Genomic DNA, 25,911 nt, shown 5'->3' with positions numbered 1-25,911 from the left:
AGGTGGATGTCATTGTCGATGATGTAGTTGCGGCGTCACTGTCGCACACAGAGGAGGCCTTCAGCTGCTCCGCTCTGCGCTGCGTAGCGATGAAAGGTCGGTCAATGTAGCATCGAAGAGAACAATACCAATATGGTACAAAGATAATTTCCCACGTCAACTTGAGGCATCGGTCCGTGTCCCAAACAGTGTCAGTAGTTGAAGTTGGCGTGCGGGCTGACGGGCGAGGAGGCGGGAATAAAGAGCGGCTTGGGCGGGGCGTCGGGTTTTAGGGGGGCCCCCCTTCGAATGTCGCCGTTGCCGCCCCTGAGAGGGCCGTCCTGCTGGGCGGCGTTGTAGCGCGCCAAGTACCCGGGAGGCAGGAGGGGGAAGTGACCCTCGCAGCTTCCTGTGGAGTTCATGCGCGCCAGGAGGGGGTGGCGGCTGGTGGCCGGCGGCGGCGCTCATGCGCTGGCTGAAGCTGTGATGGCGCGGGAGAGCTGCCCCGCCAGCGCTCATGAAGGAATGCCTTTGGGACGAGGACTGGCGACGCTCCAGCGTAGACGTGTGCGGTGGAGGCGGCGGGTCCGGAGGGACGTCCATGCGGCGGGTCAGGCTGTCGCGGGGCAGCGTGGACGAGCTATAGTATGGCGCCGACTCCGTTTCTGGGATATGGGGCTGGACGCGGCCAGCGTAGGCCAGGTGCCCCGCCGCCGGCCCACCGATATGATGTCCCGCCGCCGGGCTGACGAGCTGCGGCGTCTTGGCGCCACCCCCATCGTGGATGTGTTTGAGCAGCTCGTCCAATGAGGTGACTTTCCATCACCTTGTGGGACGTAGCCAGGGTGTTGCGGCAGGAGTCCGCTCGGCGTTGTAGACTTTCCGCTCGTCGGGGAGACGCGACGCCGCGTAAGGGAACACGTGGGCCGAAGGCGAGCGCGAAGCGTTGTTGCAGTTGTGGTTCTTCTCCCACTGGTTCCGGAAGGCCTTCATGCTCTTGATGGGCAGCTCGGGCGTGGAGTCCGGCGTGGGCAAACCGGAGAGCTCCGAGGACGAGCGCAGGTGGTGGTGATGGTGGTGGTGGGGCGGCACCAGGTCCCCCACGGACATGCCGTGGTGGGCGCTCCTCCTGGGCGCCTCCTTGGAGAACAAAGAACTGTAGATCTTCGGGGAGGACGTGTCCAGCTTGTCCTCCTTGCCGGCGCCGCCCTCCAGGAGGCCGTTGAGCTTGGCCAGGCTGCGGAGGGACAGCGCGTGCGGGATCTGAACCTCGGGGTCCTTGGGGAGCTTCCGGGTCTTGTGCCCGGCCCGGTTGCAATAGCAGGACACCAAAAAGCCTGACAGGAAGGCGCCCAGCACGAAGGCCACCAGGACGCAGGCGTATCAGCAGCGTGTATGTGGACGCTTGTGGTTGCTCTTGTCCACTTCGGAAGGTCGGCGAACGCTCTGAAAAACAACAATTGTTGACATCAAATGATATTTTTGGGCTTCACATTGGTAACATTCGTTCAATTTCTTATGACTGGATGGCTTGATTGACACACTTGTCCCTAAATGGGTTTCAGCCTAAACTCAACACTTGAACATTCTATTCTGGTTTAGACCGCATGACATCATTAATCAATTATTGCACAAGGAAGCAATTTCATGCAATTCTCTTTTTTTTTTTACTTTAATGGTTTGCTGCGCTGCCATGGAGCAAATGGATGACTCCATTTCAATATGCTGGCTGTAAAATGCATTGTGGAAATCTCCAAACAATTCCTCTTTTCGATGACTTTGCAACCTGTACATTTGCGGCTGAATCTGGAATAAAACCAAACATGGCCCGAGAGAGAAAACCTAAGAAGGCATCCATGGACACCCAAAACATCAAGAAATATTGAAGGAGTTCAGCACAGAGAGATACAGAGTGTACATGAGCCTTAATGGTGGGGGGGTGTGAAAAAAGAGAGTGAGGGAAGAAGTACAATTGAGTCGTCAGGAGCTGTCAATCATTTTTGTTTGCCACCCGGCGCTCCAGCAGCGTACAAAATGGCCGCCACTCAAAAGGCTCAAAATGGACTTAATTGACACAGTGTGTGTATAAACGACCTTGGTCCACACTGCCGACCATCTGGGGTGTCACGCCTCCTCTACGCTGGCGCCCGCAAGACACATTGGTGTGCGTGTGCTTCCCTCATTAGCATATGCATGTGCGTATGTGCGAACATGCAGGTCGGCAACAGAATTGCGGCAGAAAATCTTTGCTGAAAAAGACCAAACGATGTTAACGAGACGATGATCGTTAAGATGATGACTCATCACGCTGACTGATCAATAATTAACTAACAATATGCAGTCGAGTAGCACTTTCATCTTTTTCAGGCTGGAATTAACCTTGACGCTCACGTGTTCCTTGTCTTTCTTATTTAGTGTCAGTTGAAGGGCAAATTCAAATCAACGAGTGACAAAATGTGAACACGCACGCTCAGCTCTGCTGATCGATACTGATCGCAGCCTTGGTGATCTATGGCTCGCTCCTAAGAGGAGACGTTGAGATGCAGATGAGTTGAGCTGTGTCCCAATATTTTTGCTCAAATAGTGAGCCGGACAAAGAAAGTAGTCGCGGAATCAAGATGATTTTCCATAAGTGCGCAGACAAAAAGTGTGAAAGTCGTGCAACGTGTGAGGAGAAAGGGGGGGTCGTCATGGCAACCGTGGCAGACAACAACGTCGACTCCCAAGAGGCTTTGCGGGCCTGAAAGTGTCAGACGTCTGCTGACAGATAAAGACGACGCAAGGAAGAGCAACATCCAAGCAAAGTCTTTTTTTTTGCTTTCTTCATCCGACTATTGTTTGAACGCACGACAACTTGGGCGAATTAATTGGTCACATGACGGCACGTTTACATTTCATCTTCCCTTCCTTAGACGGGTGTGATGCATTTATGTCCCAGTATGGATGAGCAAACTATGTCTTTATGTTGGAAGAGGAGGGGGGGGGGGGGGGGGGGGGAATAAAAAGAGCAAGATGTGATTGACAGGATGCCACTTGGGAAAACGTTTTGAAAGGCAAACATCAGCACACGTCGTCGCCGTGTCATGGGAGGACAAACACCAAGCGCTGGAATGAAAACAGACAGAGCGCCGTCTTTCTGCTTTCCCATCAACAAAGTGTCTCAGCGAGGCTTTCCTTACGCTTCAGTGACGGAAAGTCCTTGAGACGACACAACCGGTTGGCCACAAAACGGCGGGGACGACAATCGTGTTTCTGGATGCTTACGTAGGCAGTGATCCATATTCAAATGGAATTTGGAAGCATGCAAGCTTACTAAATTAAAAAAATAAAAATCAAGAAACTTAACTATTTGCTGTTTTTGTACTCTGACCAAAGCGGTGCAAGTGGGCAAGATTTTCAAACAGAAGTCCAAAAACAAATACCCAAAGTCACCGGAAATGAGCTTATGAACACGTCCAAAAAGAAAAAAAAAATCTCACGTTGAGAGGCGGGTGATGTCATGTGAAGTCCATTGGAGGAAAAAAAAAATAGAGCTGAAGTTCTAGTCAAGACTTGCTCTTTTAATAAAGTCAAAAGAGTTCAGTAATTAGTGGGAGTGAGTGTGAGCTCAAGAGGGCGTGTAATTGTTCCTTAATGACTTCTTCATCCTGACAGCGCCGCCGCCTCAGGCTTTGTTTACGAGCTCATGCAATCGCGGCGCAACACCGCCAAGCTAACAGCAAATCCAAACCTTTTCATTCCCCAACACGCACGCACGCACAATTAGCAACTGAATTCAGGTGGGAGATAATCGATGAGCTCCTTCAATATTTTTTTTACAAAAGCATTTGTTCATGTTTGATGCAAAAAAAAAAAAGAACAACAATGACGGATCGAATGTGAGCGCTGGACTCTGATTGGCCGCTGCTCGTCGTGTTAGCAGTCAGTTCCATTCGTCGGTGCTGTTAGCATGGTTGTGTTAGCCACCTGCGTACTGCGAATCAGTTTTGTTAGCGTTGATTTGTGTTTGCGGTCAGTCACGTCGGTCCTAGTCACAAATCTGAGAGATTGCGCTGCCTTCACTGCCGAGTCAGCGTCCTCCAACTGAATGCGCCGTATGTGTGTTTGACGCCTTTAGATGGAGAGCACTGACAACTCATGCACGAACTGCATGCAGAGAACTTTTTGAGCAAACTTCCCAGTGACTCGAGCGGGAATACGACGCCACGCGGGAAGTTTTCTTTGCTCCAGCATCCAAACGTAAAGACAGAGGAAGTCACTTTGGATGTTGACTGCAGCTTTGAGGTGGGGAGCTCATGGTGGGGTACATTTTGGTGGGTTAGATGCTGGGTGGGGAAGCAGGCAGGTCACGGCAGGAAAGACTACAGAGGGTGGGATGAGGGGTAGCAGGGGACGGACAGCACTGTGGGCCCAGTCGGTATCGTCAAAAAAACAAAACTCTAAGTGCACTTACTGCATGTATTTATGTAACAGGTTTGCGTATTAGCAGCTCCTTCTACTGAATCTTGGTCACATGACCCACAGGCAACCCAATCAGCCGCAGTGTTTCTTAAAGTCAAAGCTTGTGAAAAAAAATTCGTATCAGTCACCTTTTATACATTTTCCAATATTCCGTGTGGTTTTGGCAACATGACCGGTTCCGTCACTGCTGATTGGTCAGGTTTTTCATATTTTAATGAACGTCTGGTCCATACGGAGTTTGCATATTAAAGACTGGAGTCAGCGCTTTCTGTGCAGACCACGTTTGTGACCCGCGAAACTTATTAATATTTATATGAAAAAAAGATGAAATATTCTTAGGAATTCGTTTTGAGGCATCTGCTGGGCACAACCTCCTATCCTTTGGGTTGTTGTGCTGTTGTAATGGTTAGCAAGCTAACATTAGCCCGACTTTTCACTGCAGTGTTCAAGTCAGCAATCTGCACCCGGTCGGCTCCCGCTTGTCAAATGGTCAAGACGACTGCGGGTCATGGTTATGTTAAGTTATCGTCAATTGTGTTAGCAGTGATGGCAGTCGTGTTAAGTAGTCAGTCGCATTAGTTAGTAATGCGGGTCACTGGTTGTTAGTCAGCCGTAGGGGGGCCCAGCAGCGCAAACCCCTCGTGGATATAAGCCCCTCCCCTTTACCCTCCATCTCCACAATGATTGGCTCCGAGTCAGGTGACCTTGCCCCCCCTCGTAGGGAGGGCCTGTCCGGACCTGGACCTCTTCAGGGTCACCTGCCTCCCTTATGATTGGACGGGCCGGTGCTTGTGGGTGGTGCCTTCCCTGTGGGTCGCAGCGAAGGGATAGGAACAGGAGGGGGAGGGGCAACACAGTGATTGATTAGTTGACTCGTCAATCAACTTCCTGATTCGGGAGAAAAATTCGTTCAGATACACGCTCCGGTGAGTACACTAATCTGTCAATCAATCTATAACAGATTGACAGGATGTTTAGAAGTTAGCATGGCGACCACAGTTGGTGGCCAGCTCACATGTTGTGCGATGCCGCTAGCTGTTAGCTAAAGCCGTTTTAGCGCTCCTAGTTGTGTCAGACATGTGAGCTACCACTTAAATTAGCAGTCAGCCACGTTAGCCATCAGTTGCGTTCGTCCCGGGAGCAGCCAGTCACATGGGATTTCCATTTTCTGTTTGAAAGAAAGTTTCAACTATAACGGGGTGGAATCTTTGTCAAATGTCAGACATATTGTCTGCTGACACGCTGCATGCTTGATAGCTCATTAGCGCCCTCCTGTTAGCAGCGTGCTAAATGGCTCTTAAGGGGAGAAAAAAGGCCTCGGTTTGTCATCTTGCTGGTGGCGTGCCAGACGACGGCATCCCCGCCACGTCACCATCTGCGCTTCCCTTTGATTATTGTGAAGGTTTTTGTTTCTATGGCCACGACGCACACAATGGAGGATTATCTGATTGGATATGCTGGTGGGTGTTTATCTTCCGCCTTTCTCTCTGCGGGCGGCCATTGTTGAGATGACGGGAAGTGGAAGAAAGATGGCGTCAGGCGCTTCGCCGAGTGGAGGCCTCACGCCATCCATCGGCTTTGTTAGCGCGATAAATCTTTCAGGAGACAAAAGAGCGGCGAGCATCAGGGTGCATACGGCGGGTATCAAACACTGCGCCGCAGCATCAAAGCTACAGCGTAGCGCAAACTCCGCCTCCAGGAAGTGAAAGTATGGAAGTCCGCAGGCAAAGATTTCATTACAATACACGATGAAAACAGCACTACAACTTCGTAAACTCACGACAGAGGGCCCAGGTAGCGGATTATGGAAGGATTCCAAACACAGCCTTGGTTGGATTAGCGGGTAGTTGGTTAGCATGTTAATAATCCGTCTGTCGTGTTAGCCGTCCATCAGTCGTGTAGCGGTCAGTCCCATCTTGTTAGTCGTTAGCCACGCTGTGTGGCCAGTCAGTCAGCTGTGTTCTAGAGGTCAGTGGTGTTGGCGGCCATTCAGTGCTGTTGGCGGTCAGTCAAGAGAAACAAAATGGCCCTTGACCCACAATGTGGCTTTGCGTCTGCCAAGACAGGGGCTCGTGACAAACGTTAACAATTTTTTCCTTCGGGGCCTCTCGGGTCGTATCGGTGCGCCGGCCGGCCAGCTCGGCCGCGTCCCGATACTCCATTCTGAGTACGCCGCGGGCGCCGGTGAGCCAAATGAGACATGACGGGGATGGCGTTCCCCGGGGATAAAGGCCATTAAGGACAATGGCCGCCATGTTTAAGCTGTCACCGAGCAGTCCGAATGAAAGATTCCGGAAGCTTCCGGGCGGCGTTCGGAAAATGGAGGAACAAATGGCCATTTGCGGAGAGGAAGTAAGGGAACGTGTGAACTAACCGTAAGCCGAGTCCAGAGGCGTGTTATGCTTACGAGTGGTCGCCAGGACATCTGAAGATGGGGAAACAAAAAAAAACACTTACAATTAGTTTTCCCCGTCAAGAATTCCCGCTCTTCGCCGTGACTCATCTCTTTGTCGTCGCCTTTGTCGTTTTGTGTTATTGTTGTCGGCTTGACGCATAGAAGCGCTCGAAACGACACTTGAGACAAACGCGTCACCCAAGCGGGAAGATTAAAGCACTTTTGGAGATGGGATCACAGGAGGAGCTGGAAAAAGAAATGTTAAGCACGCCCACGGCACGACTGGGACATGCTAATGCTTCATGCAAATGGTTGTGGAGGGGGTAACGGCTGGGGGTCTAAACCTGACATGATTGACATTTGTTTTTCCTTTCAGCTGCCAAAAGACGCCGACGTTGTTGAACGTGTGTAATGCGTCTCTGCGCCGGACGGAAAAAACAAGCCTCTCGCCCGGAACGTTCTTCACGGCCGACTGACGACAAACTGACTCTGTCAGCTTCACGCAATTAAAAAGACAAACTCCGGGATTGGATGAGGAGGCGAGCGAGTACATGCTAACTAGCGAGCCGCGAGATGACACCTGTGACGGTGCGTTCAATAGGCCTTATGTTGATGTCTTGAGGAAACAATATGGCCGACTCACCGTGACAGGTGTTAGGATGGAGAAGAGCGGCGTTCTCTACGTCCTGTTCAAAGGCGCCTCTGAGTGGACACACAAAACACAAACGTCAGCTACCGAAAAAAAGAAAAAAAAAACCCCACCTTCTTGACATAATTAAATTGGTCATTATTCGCACAATTAAATGTATTGAATTATATATTCTAATTATAAATATTATGTATACATTTATATTTATTTATTATTCACATAATGACAAATTTAATTTTGGAATATGACCATGGGTGACGCTCCTATAATCCATGTTTAAGTGCAATATGATGACATCACATCCTGTAACATGGTCAGTCTTTTGTCTTTAACCTGACTGGTGATTTTTTTTTTTTTTTTTTTTTTTGCAGTTCGCTTCTGTACAAAAACAAAATCACCGGTGATGATGTTTTGCCGGCTGAGACAGCCAGGTGGGCAATCAAGACAAAAAGTTCCGACACCAGAACCAGCTGTCATTTTCTGTTCAGACTTCCTGCTGTGACTTGTAAAAGTTTCTGGACAAAACTTTTTTTGTTTGTTTATACACTGTGAAGGAGAGCAGCGTTTGCAGAGCACCACAAAGAGGGAGGGAAAAAAAAAAAAAAAGAAGAGTTGTCGTCACACTCAACTTGAAAAATAAAGGTTGAGCTTCCAGCATCCGTGTGACAGCTTTGTCACAGAAATAAAAGCAGAGGTGAAATAATAGTTGAAGATGTCATCAAGCTTGCGCGGCAACCACGAGCGCAACCTTTCAGGAGACTGACTCCAACTTATGTCACCTGTGTCACATGTGTTTCCATTGTCAGCGCTTGGCTTGCTCGCTCTTTTGGATCCTCACAAGTCCCAAAAAAGACGACAAGAAGATCCAAAGCAGATGTTGGGATCAAATCCACGTCTTCTTCTTTGCTGACATTCCAAAAATGTCACCTCCTTTGTTATGACTCCGTCTGGATAGTTGAACGTGCAGCGGATGTTCTGGCCCGCTTCTACCGCTCTCCAAAGTGCTCGTAAATCAAAAACCTCAGCGAGTCGCTGGTGGGACCGTCGTTTCTTTCCATCACTAAAGTGGCCTTCCGGGAAACGGCGCTCACAACGTGGAGTGGAAAAATCAGCCGGTTGCCACGCACATCCGAGCCTTGACCGTCAATCGACAGCCTGACCTTTATCCAGCTGTCTGTCGGCTATTTCTGTCTATTTGATGATGTCACTGTGATGTCATAATGCTGCCAACAGATTGGAGAGACTTACTTGGATCCGGGTGTGGCGGCGACACACTTTCCAGCCTTCAGCCACACGCAGTATGGGTCCCGAGAGGACAGGCAGCGTCTGCGGGGCACCCAAGACAGAGCAGCGGAAAAATACCTTTTAATTACAAATGTGTGTACAGTGTTGCTCCGCTATGTCCCCCCCAACACTGGCGCCTAGTCAATCAGCTGGATCCAATCTGGCAGTGAAAGTGCGCGTGCTGCTGAGACGTTAGCGTGCGATGGGACTTCAATTCCGGAAGGAGGCGAAATCAAAACGAGGGGGGGGGGCTTCGAGGGGTTGACTGAGTTAAGCATTCCTCGCCCAAAAATAGAAAGTGATGCATACAAAAACAAGCATACGTGTCATTCAAACTTTTTTCTTTCCACTTGTCTTCCATTCAATGTTGTTGTCCGCCATTTTGTTTTCACTCTATTCCGGCTTCTGATTGGCTACAGGCGGCCGGCCACTCACGTCTTGCAGTCGTAGTCGTCGCAGCGGCTGAGCGGCACGCGGATGACGCAGCCTGAGAAGGCCACGAAGAGGGCGCGGTGGTCTCGGTCAAGCTCCATCCCCAACACCTGACGCTCCTCCCCCCTCACGTTGCATCTGGGAGAGAACAAGTGGAACAAGCTTTGATGCACTGTCGTCAGAAAACAAAACGGCCGCCGGCTAAAGTAAACAAAAAATAAGTGAAGCGAATTTAGGAGACAGGCGGAATATTCCGTTCTTACTTGTTGGGGTTGTAGACCGTGATGTCCTCCAGGATTGTGGTGCTGAGCGTCTGGTTGTTTCCATCCGTGCTGGTGAGAACTTTGAGGACTCGGCCGTCCTCGGAACCCAAGAAAATCACTGTGAAGTTCCTGTTGGGGCCCGCCGATGTGTCCACTGCGATCTGAGTCAACTTGAACCTGTGACGACGCAAACATCACAATCGGGTTGCTGTCTAGATTTCATCTTGAAATGAGTTTATTCCACTTTGGAAGGTTCTTGGGAAACGCTCTTCTTGTACTTTTCTCGATATGGGTCTTTATTCCCACGCCAAGAAATCAATCATCAGATCTTCAAGCCTCACCATCTCGCTCTCATTCCCCTTCACCTGTTAATCCTCCCTTCCGAGACCCCACATCGATCCTGCTTGCTGGTCTTTTCAATAAAAGCTTCTGCACATTGGCAAGTTCTCATGGAGCGGCTAAAGTGAAAGACTGAAGGGCACCTTGAGCCTTTTCATGCGCTGCTGTTTTTCGAGAAGCTTCCACAACTCTAAACCCATCATCACATGGCAGAGACATTTAAGAACTTGTGCTCCTGGCCGTACCTGCTGGTGGTCCTGGTGAAGAGTGGCCTGTTATTGGCGGCCGGCACCGCTTCATCCATAAGCGGGTAGGACTTGATGAAGGTCAACGTGTCGTCGGGGAAGGCGGTGGACGACTTGAGGTCAGCAGCTGAGCCTTCGCCGGCACAGCAGCCGGGCCTGGGGAACAAACACCATAGCGCGGTCATGGGAAGCTAAGCTAACAGGATACTTTGCCAAAAAAGAGGCTACGGAGAATTTAAGGAGGAAATGCTAAGCTAATAAGGAGCTCAACTAAGGAGAGGCTAAGCTAAGGAAGCATCATCACCTTGGTATGGGAACCTGCTCGTCAGGGACGGGCGTCCAGGCCGCCTCGCTGTTCTTCTGCTCCTTGAACTTCCCGCTGAAGGCCTTCTCGATGTCGTCCATATAAAAGGCGCACACGGCCGAGCCGGTGATGCTGCGGGAAGATCGGTGAGAGACCAAACAAACTTGTACATTCCAGGTCACAGGTGAGCTGGAGTCAACCCAAAACCACTTTTGGCTAAAGAACCGGCGGGCACGCCTGGACCGGCTCGCCGTGATACCGACCTGTTGGCCTGCGTGGTGAAGACGCCGAGTACGGCGGGCCGGCGGTTGATCTGAAGCACGTTAGTGAGGGACTGCAGCACGTCGAAGTAGAAGAAGGAGTCGCCCGGCACGGAGCAGTTGAGGCGGGCCTTTAGAAAGGACGTCCAGTAGCGCTCCAGAACTCGAGGAGAACCGCCATTGTCGTTCTTACACACGCGCGCCACTCTGGAGAAAACCACCTAGAGGGCGCCAGAGAGCCAGGATCCAATACGGAAAGGAAAAAAATAAGAGGCCAGTGCCGAGCGACCATGTGTACGAGGGTCTCACCTTGCCCAGCGACGTGTACTCCACCGCGATCTCGCTGAAGAAGAAGTACACAAAGTTTCCGTACTCGATGGCGTGCAGGAAGTGAGGCTCTGGTGTCGAGGGGAGGACGGACATGTGTGACTTTGTATATCGGGGCGGCAACAACAGGGACAACGGCGACACCACGCGCTCACCTCGCAGCCATTTTGAATCGTACTTGACAGTCCGTAACACGGGGCGACTCTCGCCCAGGCTGCGGTAGATGACGGCATCGCTCGCCAAGAAGTCGGTCATAGTTGCCGAGTAGAAGTCGCCTCCTGTGGTGCAAAGCCAGACATTTGCACAAATACAGTGCGGCGCCGCCGCCGCCATTTTGTGATGTCCACTTACCTGCAAAAAGCCCAACGTTGGACTGATGCGACTCGAAGGGACAACGAGCCTGACCGACCATCTCCTCACCGTCCTGCTCCAAAGTCGACATCTGATGACACAACGTGACAAAAACATGACCGCCGACACTCGACAATTTGACGTCAAATGACGTGTTGGTACCTTGTAGTTACGGCATGTTGGGTTGAAGGCGTTGGTACCGCACGCAAACAACGTCTCATCGTTGCGGGGCACCAAAACTTTGATGTAATTGTAACATTCGTCCTGGCACGCAGAGGGGGAGAAAACAATCAAATCTGCCGTTAATGCATGTAAGCCAGGGTGCCAGACTGTGCATGAGATCCTTACGCTGTTTTTCCCTCGCACGGTGCACTTATCCACGTCCTTGGTCTTCCACGTCAGCTTCTGGGAAAACAGACAAAACCTGTTAGGAAATGCCAAGATGCTAAACTGAGAAGACGTCAAGCTAAGGTGAGGCTAAGCTAAAAAACAAACAAATCAGGAGATGGATTAGCTCTGCCTATTGTTAGGCATGCGCGCACATGCGACCAGGCGAACTAATCGGCGGCGGCGGCATCCATCTTGGCCGCTCATCTCAATACAAAAGAGGCGGCGGCAGCGGTGGGCCGCTCGCCGCGTTTTATTTAAGTCCAATCGTGTTTGACAAATGAGGGAGGTTTCCCGGGCGACGCATGGGGCTCTGAGCCGGCGGATTCCATGATTGGAAAACACTTGAACGCTCCCGTGGCGGAATAACGAGACGCCGACGTTTGCGCCTGATTGAGAAAACAAGCGCGGCGAGATCCGGTGACGACGCGGCGGCCAACGCTCCCACCTGCTGCGGGAGGATTTGCTCCGTGGAGGCCGCCAAATTGATGGCAAAAACGTGATCCCTGAAACAGAAGCACGTGTTAGCCTAGCATGTCGCTACGTTTTCATAAACATGAGAAAATTCACTGTTGCTGCAGTAAACACAATGAAAAAAAAAAATCACAAATTAGCAAATGGAAATAGGTTCACTGCACCAAAAGAAAACTGAAAACACATGTTCAGCTCTCGTAACCATCTATCAGGAGAAAAGTGGAATTATTAGCCAACACCCGGGAACAATTAGCTTAGCGCTGGGAATCCTAGCAGATAAAGAGACTTTGCCCATGACGAGAGTTAACCTCGCGGCCTGGACTGACCGTGCGGCGATGTAGAGCATGTGGTTGATCCTCAGCATTCTCTGGAAGTCCAGACCCAGACGCTCCGTGTCATTGTCCTCTGTCAAGCCTTGGAAACTGGGGAACAAGTAGGAAGCTGGAGGGAGAGAGAAAAAAAAAACCACTCTAAATTAATAATCTGATTTATTGTCAAATCAACATCATCATCAAATGCAGGAAATAATAATCAAGTGGAATTGAGGAACGGGAGGACAGAATCTGCACTCCTTTGTGTAAGGTGAAGGTAGATGAAGAGAAAGAAGAGGAGAACATTTGGATATTCCAAGGGCATTTATTATTATTATTATTATTTATTACAATTAAGATGAGGATAAAAGGAGAAAGACTAAAAAGCTGATGAAGACAAGTTTGCTAAGACGGCAATGAAGAAAATGATTTTTGTTTTTTATTTAAAAAAAAAAGGTCCATTCTGCAGACAAAAAAGATGAGGAAAAACAAAGAACAGGATGAAGATGAAGACTGAATTTGCAGAAGACAAAGACGATGACAAAAAAGTTAAATCTTTAAGGAAATATACATAAGAGGAAGCCAAACGAAAAAAAAAGCTTGCACGGGAAACAAAAAAATGGAGCAAGACAAAGAAGACTAAGGCAAAAGAGGACAAAAAAAAAAGGACTAACAAAGACAAGGAAGAGAAAAAAAAAAAAAGATGAAGGCGTTGAACAGGACACAAGTGACACAGGCTGTTTTGCATCCTGGAAGTTGTGCACACATTGTTCAAAGCAGGGAAGAGGAAGAGCCCAAAGTTCCGGAAGCTCCCATCGGAGCCATAAAAGGCAGCACCATTGAATGAACACAAATGATTCTCCCAGCGGGGGTTCCCTTCCCAAACTCGTCTGGAATCGACCGCCTATAAAGATTGAAGTGGTTCCAAGGCCCGGACCTTCACCTGAACCGGCCGGCGCTTTTGGATTTTAATCCATCTCGGGTTCTGAACCGGCATTGCTGCTCCGACTGATCAAAGAACAACAAGATGAGAAGCGTAACTTTACTTCTTCACTTTCATGGCAGCTTGGACCTGAATTAAAATTGGACAAACAAAAACAAAACTAACTCAAATTGCTCAATAGAATCAATTCATCAGCCATATTTGTAGTTTTTTTCTCATTCGATTCTGTAGTTCGGCTTCAATTCTTTCCCTCCCAAGTCGACAAATCTACCGAGCGGTCCAAACGTGGACTCTGCGACTCCCAAGTGACTCCGTGATTATTTTTATGGACTCCATATCGGAGGGGACCGATGTGGAGGCGTCACCTGCGGACCCTCAGCTGACAAATGGCTCTCATTACGCGGCTGCCCCTATTAGCCCGACAGCGCTACTTCCGCTAATGGTTCAGCCCGCGCCTCCACCGAGATCCATTAGAGCGCTCGCACACGACATCGCTCGCCCATCCATTAGGCCCCGTCCGTCACTTCCGAGCGCCGTGAGTCGGGTCCGAAGACCAAGGTCTTGAGGGACTGTCACACACGTTCTTCCTCCTTTTGGTTTAACCAGGACTGCACAAGCGGTCCAAATTAATCATTATTTAAATATATATAAAAAAATGTTTTAAAGTATATTTAATATATATATGTATTAAATATTATATATATTATTAAATATTTCATGGTTAAAAAAAAAAAAAACAAAGTGAGGTTCACTCAAATGGCTAGCTCAGAGCTCAGCAGGTCACGGAGGTCAGCGGCGGTTTTTGTGTACGCTTGACTGTGATGCTCTGTGGTTTTTGTGCTGTCAGTTGCCAAACGCAATACTTGCGAATTTAAAGTCTTCAGTGCAATGTGAGCTTAAATCTTACTCATTAGTCACACCGTGACGTGCGCCGCACACACACAAACAATCTGATTTTCAGTTGTTTTTTTTAAAATTATTAGTCAATGTTTATTATGACTTGAGGTTATAAAAGGTCACTCGTGTGCGTTTTTTTTCTTAGATGCAACTGACAGGATAACAAGCTATTACATATAGCTTGTTATCCTGTCCTGTCCTGCTTGTTGTGTTTGTTGCTGCAGGCTCGCTGCTGCTGTTGTGCACATCAGACAAAATCTTTAACTTTGTGTTCATGTCATGCACGTGCCTCTCAGTACACACGTGTTGTGCGCACACGTGTGCCCTTGTACATGTGTGAGGTCTTGTGAGTGTGTGTCGCATCTTGTGTGTTTCTCTACAAAGATGACGCCCCGTGGTGTACGACTCGGGCTGTCTAAGATAAAAGCAGTGATTAGGCGCCATCCTATGGTATCTCGGTGTTAAGGAAATACGGTACGTTGAAGGGGGGGAAAAGGTTCAATTGAGACGGACCAAGAGGCGTTTCCCTGGCAACTAGCGAGCGGTACTCACCGTCTCGTCCGACCACGCTGATGGGCTCCAGGTCCTGCGGGAAAGGGGCGGCGGCACCGGTGGGAGGCGGCAAGGAGGCGGCGGTCTCCAGCAGCAACAGCAGGAGCAGGAAGGGGAGGGGCGAGGGTAGCAAACTGGGTGAGTGGGGTGAGGCGGCGTCCGCCTCATGGTGACCCCAAAGTGACGACTCAGCAGGAACACATGACGCCAACCTGACAAGAGAAAAAAAACTATTTATTAGCTGCGACCAGTTGTGGGTGGCCCCGCCTCTCGCCCCAAAGGGATGAAGAATAGCTTTGCGGGTGCCATGAATGACATCAAACGCGTTGCATAATTACAATGCAGCACAGCAATGTCAGCTGGTCCACCTGCTCTCATCAATATTGAACAATTAGCATTCCACAGCGGTGCTTACAAAAAAAGAATAATAAGAAATAATCGCTATTGTCACAAATGTTCATCTCGTGTCGAGCTCGGCTCTGTAACAACTCCGTTCGCTGCCCGCGAGACACAAAACATTGCATCAGCTTCAGAGCACAAAAAGAGATTCTTCACTTGGATTTATCTTGCTTTGTCGACTTCAGGCCAAAAAACAGACATCGTAGCTCAGCCCAGGAAAAAAAAAAAAGAGTCGATGAGTAACGTCAAGACAGCACAGGCGTTGTTGTTTTGTTTTTTTGCATCGTCAAGACATAATCACTCCCACTAAACCTTCAAATTTTCCATCCCAGATTGTGAGGCAGACATGTTGACCACTACCCCACCGCGCCAAAATCCTTCATTGAATTAGTAGGCACAAATTTAATGTCTGCTTAACGAGCTCACAAACCTAATTAACGTTACGGCTACATTAGGTAGATGTTTTATTGATCTGTCTGCGAGGATATTTGGCTTTTCCAGTCAGCTCGTGTCGTCAAGTCCGGGAAGATCTCGCACGGGAGCCCAAGTCTAAGATGGAGGCTTCGGGGACCTCGGCGTAAGATCGATGACGCCGGCCGACTCGGAGACGGGACCGACTGTCAACGCGGCGGCTGGAGGTTAAGCGAGGTTCCCGCGAGAGCCGGCAGAGTGGCACTGATGATGTGCAGGGTCCCGACCCCTCCCTTGTCATCTGGCCACAGCTCCTCACTCTTTCATTAAAGCAGGATGATTTTTTTTTGTGTGCAATCCCTGAACCTAATGAATACAAGTGGCAGAAAAAAACGAATGGATGACTGGGCGTCAGTTGTCTTTGGGAACGTTAATGTAGCTTTGAGAACGGAAAGCCACTGCTGTGCTTTTTGTTTTCTTCTTTCTTCTTTTTCTTCAGGCAGGTGAGCGACTCCCTGGCGGGGCTCGGGTGCTTGAAAGGCCTGGACGCTCTCAACGTTTTCCCAGTCTGCAGGTGTGGATATGCGGCAGGCGCCTTCAAAGTCGGGTAATTGGAGCTTGACTAGAAGCGTGACACTCCGTCTGACACCCTTCGCTCCGCCGTCGTGGCCCGCGAGGGATTTGTGCTCCCAATTATTGGCCGGCGCTCCCTGATCCCCACTTCCAATTTGCTGCGAGGACCTCAGCGTGGTCAACCTCTGGAAATCTAATTAGCAAACTTTCTCCTGTCGCAGGTGCAACGGCCAAGCTAACAGATGCTAGCGGCCGGCGAGCGGCTGAGACAAATGAGCGGAGGCGCCGCGGCCGGTGCCGAACTCACAATGGAGAGTCTCTCCTGCCGCCGTCCACGTTCCTGTCACGGGTTGTTTTCCTGCTCTGGCGTTGAGCTTGCACCCCCTCAGGCAACTTTTTACTTTCTGCTCTCCAGGTCACCAGTTAGCATTTAACTTTTTGACAACTTTGTGACAGCCTCTACATGCCAAACTTAATATGTGGAGATTTGTTGTATTTCTTTACAATCTTTATTACCGTGTTTTTCCATGCATAATGCGCAAAATTTAACTAATTTATTGTCCTAAAATCTGGGGTGCGCATTATGCATGAGTACAACAATTTTTGAAGAAAATCTCCCTCGAAATAAAACTTGAAATCACACATTTCTTCTTGTTTGTTGTCAATCGCGCATCGCATTCAGCCATCCTGCCCAACACACTTAGTCAGTAAAATTCATAATTGACGACACATCGTTTGATGCGATGGTGCAATCCTTGATGGTGTGTTATTGTCAAATATTGTTTGTTTTTTAATCTCCATCGCAGACCGGATATCATACGGAGGCCGCCATGACAGTATGCGCAGAACGGATGCGCAAGACACGTCAGCTATATAAAGAGCGAGAGTTCAGTTCTCTACCTATTAGTTCCAATTCACAGTTTAATTAGCAGTTTCAATCAGCAAATAACAAAATGCGTATTACAGGTAATATTTTATTTCACAACACTTTGCCTTGTTCCTTTCTTCTCTGCTGTTCACTTCAAACACGCTCCATACGAACACAATGCTCTCGTATCAGACGCTTGCTCGATCACCTGCTCGGTTGCTGTCACAATGTACCCTACACAAATCCGAAAAAAAATTTCGCTATCGAGTTTGCTAGCGCATGCGCAGTGATACTGACCGGCAGAATAACATCCGGTTGTTCCCAAAGATGATCTTTTTTCTGAAATAATTTTACGTTTACGGACTTAAGTAAGAGTCAAAATTTGGGTGCGTATTATACATGGGTACATGCTTTTTTCCAGCATCGACATGCCATTTTTAGGGTGCGTATTATGCACGGGGGCGCATTTTGCATGGAAAAACACGGTATTATGATATTATATTATGATGAAACAGACTTGCAAACTGGTGAGTCAAGGCACCGCTGCACTTCATTTAGACAACAAGCAGTTCATAAACGCAAGGGTCTAAAATGCTCAGGGTCCAACATAATGTGCTGATGTAATGCAGCAGGAAGTAGCCACGTCCCGGGTGCACCGGTTCATTGCTGGCCGCAGCTGATCGAAGATAAAAGAGATGAAATGTGCTTCTGATCGCACTCTTAATGGCCGCGTCGTCCCGGCCAAGAGTGGAAGATAAAATTGACTGCAGACTTATTATTTTTATTGCCAAGCACACATTCATACGGCAGACCTTCAGGTCGTTATCACGCCGAGATGCTTTGTCGTGCCATCGCCTCGTTAGCACGTCTGCCTCTGTCCAAAGGTTACGCGTTTGAGTCTCGCTTCACGCCTTTCCGATGGAGTCTGGAGACTAAAACTCAAAATGACATCCTTATGCGATCGTCTCCCCTGATTGGTCGCATAATCCCGAGCATCAATAAGCAGGCGCCGCGGCTAGCATAGCGTAGCACGCGGCTCTCGGAACATGACAGATTTGCTATGGAGCGGAGGACGTCGTCCATCATTTTGGTGTACGTGTCAGGAGGGTGGGGAAAAGAAGTTCAGCGACTTGCGACGGGGGATGGATGAAGACTTTCAATCTTATTCATCCCGCCATCGCACGTTAATTATTTAGTTTCCCAAAGGGACGAGCCGTCACCGCGCTTGCCGTCACTCCTAATCCACACTGGCCCGTCGGTAACGCTCAGACTTTAAAATATTCAGGGCGCCGTCCGGTGACCATCCAGCCCCCTTTTATTAATAATTCAGATTGCGAGTGAAAAGCACCACCTGATACTTCTTGTATCTTCATCCACCACCAGAGTCTCAACAGCGTCGTTCCCGATCGATATTTTCTCATATCGGCCGAGTTTCTATTTGTGTCCGGGCCGACGGTCGAACGGAGTTCAGGGCGGCCCCGGGTGGGATCCTGTGTCGTCGTCATGAGCTAAAGCGTCTCTGTGATGTTTTGGAAAGTTGACAAAACATGTGCGTCACCAAATGGTGGCTGCATATTTTGGATCTGTGGTTTTTAAAGGGGAAAAAGGACGTCAGCCAGATCATTGGTAGGAGGGAAAATGTTGAAATTGTCGGATTGTTTTGACCACAATTTGTGTTTTTCGAGCATATCATTTTTCGACACGTGCCAAATATTGCTGCCAGATTATCGTGATGCTTTTAAGTAAGCGGTAGCAATTTGCTAAAAGTCGTTTGAATCCTAAGCCGTCTTAAAGCCATGACGTCCTTTTCACTGTTGCCACCTAGGCGCAGCTTTGTTGTCACGACAACGCCACCGATGCTTTTGGACTAAATTGCTCTTACATACAAACAATTTGAAGACGAGTACACGCTAAGAGCACTATTTGGCAGGAAAGAGGCCTCGTTAAGATAACGGCGGCGGCGTGACGAGCGCCCGCTCCCCTGCTCAGATGAAACACTTCATCATTGTCTGAGGGCCACGCCGCGACTGCCGACCCCGCCCGCCACCGCCGCCGCGACACACCGCAAAAGCTTCCAATTATGCTAGCGCATCACGCGGTGTTCCGGGAGGAAGGAGAAAGGCGTCTAACGGGGACAGATCTTCCTCGCGGGACACTCGGCAGCGGACGATGACCTTCTCGCGGCTGATGACATCATCGGGCAGCAGAGCGGATAAATGAGGACGGGAAAGAGACGCAGAGGAGGGACCGGACCGCCAATCATCAAAGGATGCAGTGAGCGAGGAGTCGGCCATTTTAATTAAGTCCGAAAATAAGATGAGACTTGATGAAGCTTTTCTACACACCCACTTTGAAGACCCGCTGCTTCCTGACGCACTAATCAAGTCACTCGTTAACACCGGCAGTTAACGAGCGTCTGTCACATGCTAACGAGATTGCGACTGCGGGAGACGGTCATTTTTGTTCGACTTTTCTTTTAAAAATGTTCTGATCGGCACTCTACATGGAAAAAGCGAGTTAATACCGATGAAAACAAACGTTAGCATGTAGCATTTGAAGCTAACTTCTTAGCCAACTACATTTTACAAACAAATGACAAACATTTAGTCATCACACACACTTATGAGGTCAAGCTAACCCTGGAAGACAGACAAAGAGCAGACTAAACAGAATCAAAGCATATTGGACTAGGCCAGGACAAAAGTAGGACGAGATTGCCGGGCCACCCCGGTTCTAGTCGCCCGAACCCTGGAGCAGATCAATTGTGATCAATACGGTGACACGAGCCACTGTTGTCTCCCGTTACCCTCAAGCCTGGCGCACAACAGTCCCGTCTCCTCACAGAACTATTTTGGACTCTTTTGTGTCCTTCGGAAGGACCTTGGAGAATCTCATTAAGAAGATGCCTCTGGTGGGAGGAGCTTGAGTGACAGCAGAGAAAACGATGGTTTCTTGCAATTCGCCGAAGAAGGTGACAAGTGATTTTGAGGAAAAGAAAGATTATTTTTCCAAAAAGCCAGTCCGAAAGCCGACTGCCTAAAGTCCGGATGTGTGTTTACTTCTGTGTCAAGTAACCCACGTAACGAGAGTGTAAAGAGCGTTTTAACCACAAGAATTGTTCATCGCGAAGAAGCCGAACGGACATCTCCAAACCTTTGGCCATGCGATGCGAGGCCGGCCGGCCGCAGATGTCTCGGCCCTCCAGCTGAGACGCGGGACGTTTAATTGGACCTCTCAATGACGAGCCGCGCTCGCTAATTAAAACGCCAGACGAGGCTGGCGGTCTTGCCAAAGTCAACACAGTCTGAAAAATATTTGGATGTGAAGACGGCGACCTGGAAGCCTTCTCAAAGGCTTGAGGTTCTGCTCACAATGTCCTCCAAAAAAACCAAACATGTCTGTCCACAACTTAATTTGAAGAAGTAAAAAGATTTGTCACCCTAAACAGGGTTGCAGCAGACTGAAATCTCTTTACACATTGACGGCATCCAAGGATGTTTTCTTGTCTTATTTACGTGATGTTTGGCAAGAAGAAGTCCCAGCTGCTGCTGCACAAAATGTCAAAGCACCCTGGGAACGTAACCCCCACACACATTCCATAGTCCAGATTCGCAGCGACTCGCGCAACTTACAATATCATGGGAAAAGAAAGAAAAAAAAAAGACAACAACTCAAACATCTGTTCATTATCCAAGTGAATATGAACATAAACAAAACAAAGTGTGCAAGGTTACTGTTCAATAAGGGCCCGTGTTTACAAGATGCAATTAAGCGGGGTGCACGCTTATTGATTTGCACCATCATGATTTTTATTTTTTTTATGCGAGTGAGTCAGGGAAATAAAATTGCGTTATTGCTCTTCTAGTGCGTTTGCTGACTTAAAAAAAAAAATCTGTCTCAAACTTTCCGTGCATTAACGCGCCTTTCCTCAGGAGGCAACAGTGCAGAGTGTCATTTTCAAAAACGTAAACAAGATTTCGGAAGGAGCTTGTTTACATTCTGAGGACGCGTCCTAACGAGCTGAGCTGTCAAAGGTTCGAGCTAGCGTAGCGTCGTGTTTGACGTGCGGACACGCTGGGTGATGTCGGCGTGAGGTTCATGCCGATGCGGGGCGGCGTGTGCGTGTCTCTGGTGTGTCGGCACGTGCCAGGAGGGGGAGGAAGAAGAATTTATGACACGTGTTGCCACCGCCGCGCAAAAACACTTTGACAAGCCGTCTCCTCGCCGTCGCCATCTGCCTCTTCGCCACCGCCAATTTGTTCGAGCAGACGCCGGCACAAGCGGCCGAGGGTGGGGATGGCGGGGTCAAAGGGGGGCAAGCGCCAAGGCGGTCAGGCAGGTTAACAAAAGTTCATCAGATGTAAAGGCATGGAAACACTAGCTCGGATGCTAAAAACAAAAACACAGCGGTGGGGAAAGTATGGCCGCCATATGTAGCCGTTAAATAACGTCATTGAATGCTGACAAACATTAGCAATGGTGAGGAAGCGACATGTCAAGTGTACATTCTTAATGAGAGCAAACAATGTCCCTGCAGGAAAAAGGCGACCTAGCGAGCCTCCTCGAGGGTTTACACTCAGGCTTGAACAAACAATAGGCGTCTTTTGGCCCACTCGTGTTCACGCTCAGCACCCGGTTTGACCCGTTTTCATTGTGCGCCCTGAACTCTGCCACGCACATGCCAAGCCTACGCTGCGCATTCCAGCCATGGCTTACACGCTTTCATTCACTTTGAGTGACACGGGGGGAGGAGGAGGAGGAGGGGGGGGCGCCACTACGGAGAAAGAGGGGAACTGTACCACAGCGTGGAGCGGGCTGGCGCCGCTGGTTTCGGTGAATAGTCCGGCGTGACAGCTAAAAAGGCGCTTTCATCCTACTTTTGCTGAAATCGACTTTTCAGCCTTCATTCCATCACACATGGGTTGTACTCGTGGCTCCTTACAACATTGCGCCTGTTGCTTAAACGGGCTTTTCTCCCTTGCTTTCATTCCATTCTTCCTTCCATTCTTCCTCACCACAATGTTGTTTTCCTCCAAGTTTTACGCTCGGAAAAACTCCGCAAACTAATCGTATTTCCTGGCATGTAAAATGCAAACGAAATCAATCACCGATTGCCATCTGTTGAGGATAATGGACATTTCTTGTGTTCTCAATCAAAAGGTGAAAAAGTGAGAATTTGTTTTCCCGGCTGCTGTGCTGCCAGGTGGAAAATTGATTATTGATTAGCGTTTGGAACGCGGCCAGGAAGGCTCAGCTCGCGTTGTTGACATTCCGCCGTCTGTCGGGCAACACTGCTGGCAGAGCTCCGCCGTCCATTGATCTATGCATCAATCAATCGACTGATGCTCAATACGGCAGTGATGGCGTTATCTTACACGCTAATCAAAGAGGTTTGACGGCAACTTATTGGCGGGATCAATGGAGTTGAACATCTGACTTTTAACGTGGTCTTGCAATCAGGTGACCATTTTTTTCTTATTGAGGACTCCATTGAACAGGTAAATGTTTCCGAGCAAAAAGTCGGGCTCAAAGAAGCTAAGCATCAAAGAGGTGCAAAAAGTGACTTACTGTCAGGTTCTGCTGGACTCAATGACGCCGACGCCGTCAATACCCCGCTTTCCCGCTGTCTTGAAAGTGCCTGAGAAGGAAGAACAACAAAGTGTGAGGATCTGAACATGACCCATTTGCAGCAATGACCCCGCCCCCAAAGACCCCCCCCCCACGGGACCTCAGCTGTCACAACATGCCCCAAAAATACAAACAAACAAAATTGTGTAAAACAAAAGCAGTGATCAAAGTACTGCACTTAAAAGGAAACATTATGCTTAGTCGGGTCTGAACTTGCGCCCACACACAATTTGGGCTCGCACAGCGCACACACCAGATGTCCGCCATCTTTTTAGCGAGCATACGCATACGCCGCCACGCTGCGCCCACGCTCGCAACAACCAACCAACTAACCCAACTTTTAGTTTTAGAGTAGAAATTTTACAGCACGCATTTTGTCTGATATCTTATGTTTGTCCCGAGATGGACATTTTATTAAACCGCAGGAAATGACACCGTTATGTTCATCGATTGACAACTGATTGATTAAGATCCGGCTGCGGGTTGATTTAACGAGGTGATGAAATGCTGCGTTAGCTGACAAGCAGATCGGCTAACGTGGCGATAAAAAATGAATCTAGTAAAACCGCAACGAGGGCACCCCCCCCCCCTTCCCGCCGCAAACACGTTTTACAGAACTTCTCGATTCGTGACCTCCGAGCCATCTACAAGATCCACACCACTTTCCCATCTGCACTCCCACCGCTGGAGATTTCCCATGAGGCCTTGCAGCGCTAGCTGATCGATGGACCCTGGCCGCCGGCATTCTGGGGGGTGGGGTGGTGGGGGGCACCGTCTCCAGGAATTGAGGTATTAATAATGCAGGGTCTGCGCCTGTCATAGCCTCCATTAGCACGGATACGGCGGGAGGTCCACGGCTGATGATTAACTGATTAGATTAATTAGAGTCTTTTAGTTGGGGGAGGTTAGCCGGTCTGAAAGAGGGGAGAAGGGTGACGGCTAGCGAGATTAACGCAACTTGTTTAAAGGCACACTTTTTTACGACGGCTGGGCTATTCATTTGACTTTATCGATCAGAGCGTTCCCCCCCGCCCTTTCCACAGCTATAAGCTGCTGACACTAACAACACCGCAAACAGATCATTTAGTTCTCAGCAAGGTTTCCGACCGATTGTTGAGGTTTTTTATGTTTTGGTTTAAATCAAGGAGTTGGAAATGGTCAATTCAGCCAAATGTTGAATAGAGTGCCATCTTGAGGAGTCAAAAAGTACAACTGTTTCATGAAGCAAATTCGAAGCTTCATTTTCTCATCACTCTGAACCCCAACCTATGCTTGAAACCCCTCATTTCAAAAATAATGCTTGAAACCTTTACCTAACTCTAATCCTGGTTTGTAATTTGACTTAGAAATTGCAAACTTTGTATTTTATACATAGTCAACACAGGACATTAAAAAAAAAAGCAAGAAATAAACATCACATTTGGGAGATTATTCACCAAATTGATTCGTATCATTTGGTGTAATCACGATAAGTGATTTTTTATTTTTTTTTGGATGGCTCCACTTAGACGAGAAATGTTTGGTGAGCTCATTTCTATTGAAATCAAAGATAAATAACTTTTATGCTCCAGACGTGACTCAGAGTGGCCCGGTGCCCCATTTGAGGATGATGATTAGCTTCTTTGGGTTTGAGAATCAATTAGCAAGCATTAGAGTCATGCTTTGTGATGAATGTCAAGCAAGAACATGAAAAGGGGTGCAAAGAAAATATTGATTGCGACCGTGGTCTCATTTGGCCCGTAACAAATCATGCAACGGCAACAAGAACTACAGAACGTTCCCGCTGTGTCCTTGATTAGGTCCAAATTGAAGATAAGTGGCGAGGCGAGCGGGCGGCCGGGCGGTCCGGGAGGTAGGTGGGCGAGGCGAGGCGTGGAAGGCGAGGCGGCGCACGCGTAAGCGCTCGCAAACGCCCACATGGGCACACAAATAGACTGGCGCTCGGAACAGGAAGCCGCTGCACTTTCGTTGTTTGCCGTCATGAAAGCGCTCTGGAACGCTCCCAAAGTGGGTCAGAACGCACAAACACACACACACAGGGACACACTCAATCTCCCACATCCGCCGCAAACACAAACAAAAAAGGAACTTGCGGATGCGTTGAAACACACTCCCAAATTTTCTTTGTGATAATATGCTCTGTGAAGCCCAAGTCGTTGAATACATTGTTATGATTACGGTTTGTTTGTGGAATATGAATTAAAGACGCCACGCACACCTGTTTTCTCGGGGGGCAGCCATTTTGCCACTTACTGTCGACGAGAAAATGTTGTCTCAAGTCACAACTAATCACAGCTCACCGGTTTTGTGAAGCTGGGCCGTGATTGGTTGTGGCCTGAGACTGGCAACTGTCATGTTATTTTTTTGTTTGAAAGCTGCTTAACTCATATTCTACAAAAAGCGATATTAATCAAATTAGTGTAAAGAAAATGTTGGGGTTAACTTCCTCTTTAAACATATTGTGGCCACTTTTGGCCAATTAAAATCCTCCATGAATTGTTTTTTTTTCTCCTCCAAATTCTGTTACGGCTTTCATTCTAGAGTATTTTTTTTTAATTGAATTTTTTAATTAATTAGCCGTTTCATATCATATTTTTGGACAAGGGAGCCGTTTCATATCATATTTGTTTCAAAGGAGGCATTCAATGACTCACTGCACTCCAATGTTGCAAATCACACCATTTGATTTCAATGGATGCTAAAACGGTAGCAAAATACACAACTTTATTATTAGTATATTATGCATACTGTGTACCAATGCAATGTTCCTCTTATACAATTCTGAGCAACACATTCTTTAGATTGTTGTTGGAATGTGAGGAAGAGGAGTCTGGACAAAGACATGGGCCGGAGCTTGGCCTTCATCTCTGTGACTCCTCCGTGCACCGGGGAGGATGAACGTTCACAAACAAATCCGGCTTTTGTTGGAGAGGCATTCCCGGGAACGCGTTGGCAAAAACAATGCGAGGTTCGGAGTTGGAGTGAAAGGCCCTGACGGGAAGGAAGCTCGGCAAATTCTTTCGAGGACGATCCAACGCAGCAAGGACAATCACAGGTCATCTTTAAAACATGGCCAATCTGCTCAGAAAATGTCAACATTGGACCTGTTTAACGCTTATAATGACAAATCCGCTTCCGCCATTACAACTGCACGCGTTCCACTCGGGCGGCTTCCAACA

General features: G+C 48.6%; 1 protein-coding gene and 1 long non-coding RNA gene across 4 annotated transcripts in view; one reads left to right on the top strand and one right to left on the bottom strand.

The window, feature by feature from the left end:
• Window positions 1-1,287: 1,287 nt before the first annotated feature.
• Window positions 1,288-25,911, bottom strand: part of sema6e (sema domain, transmembrane domain (TM), and cytoplasmic domain, (semaphorin) 6E) — a 65,530-nt gene continuing 40,906 nt past the window's right edge. For 2 of the 3 annotated variants that reach the window (XM_037274770.1, XM_037274769.1), the window contains 18 exons: window positions 22,673-22,742; window positions 14,854-15,065; window positions 12,477-12,591; window positions 12,125-12,182; window positions 11,638-11,694; window positions 11,452-11,553; window positions 11,290-11,380; window positions 11,094-11,216; window positions 10,921-11,009; window positions 10,615-10,832; window positions 10,352-10,483; window positions 10,048-10,203; window positions 9,464-9,640; window positions 9,204-9,338; window positions 8,733-8,810; window positions 7,479-7,537; window positions 6,814-6,865; window positions 1,290-1,423 (listed from right to left, as the gene is read on the bottom strand). In XM_037274770.1, the coding sequence (XP_037130665.1) occupies window positions 1,363-1,423; window positions 6,814-6,865; window positions 7,479-7,537; window positions 8,733-8,810; window positions 9,204-9,338; window positions 9,464-9,640; window positions 10,048-10,203; window positions 10,352-10,483; window positions 10,615-10,832; window positions 10,921-11,009; window positions 11,094-11,216; window positions 11,290-11,380; window positions 11,452-11,553; window positions 11,638-11,694; window positions 12,125-12,182; window positions 12,477-12,514 (1,626 nt within the window). In that variant the 5' untranslated portion in view covers window positions 12,515-12,591; window positions 14,854-15,065; window positions 22,673-22,742 and the 3' untranslated portion in view covers window positions 1,290-1,362. Of the gene's footprint in view, window positions 1,425-5,106; window positions 5,248-6,813; window positions 6,866-7,478; window positions 7,538-8,732; window positions 8,811-9,203; window positions 9,339-9,463; window positions 9,641-10,047; window positions 10,204-10,351; window positions 10,484-10,614; window positions 10,833-10,920; window positions 11,010-11,093; window positions 11,217-11,289; window positions 11,381-11,451; window positions 11,554-11,637; window positions 11,695-12,124; window positions 12,183-12,476; window positions 12,592-14,853; window positions 15,066-22,672; window positions 22,743-25,911 lie in introns of all 3 variants that reach the window. The other variant, XM_037274771.1, reaches the window with a different exon arrangement.
• On the top strand, window positions 5,938-7,570 carry LOC119135449. Its single transcript, XR_005100562.1, has 2 exons — window positions 5,938-6,148; window positions 7,212-7,570. It is a non-coding gene; the product is annotated as an uncharacterized LOC119135449 (long non-coding RNA).

The sequence above is a fragment of the Syngnathus acus genome, chromosome 16 (assembly GCF_901709675.1).
Source record: "Syngnathus acus chromosome 16, fSynAcu1.2, whole genome shotgun sequence".
Lineage (NCBI taxonomy): Eukaryota > Metazoa > Chordata > Actinopteri > Syngnathiformes > Syngnathidae > Syngnathus > Syngnathus acus.
The sequence above is the reverse complement of the archived record's forward strand: the minus strand, read 5'-3'. Positions and strand labels throughout refer to the sequence as shown.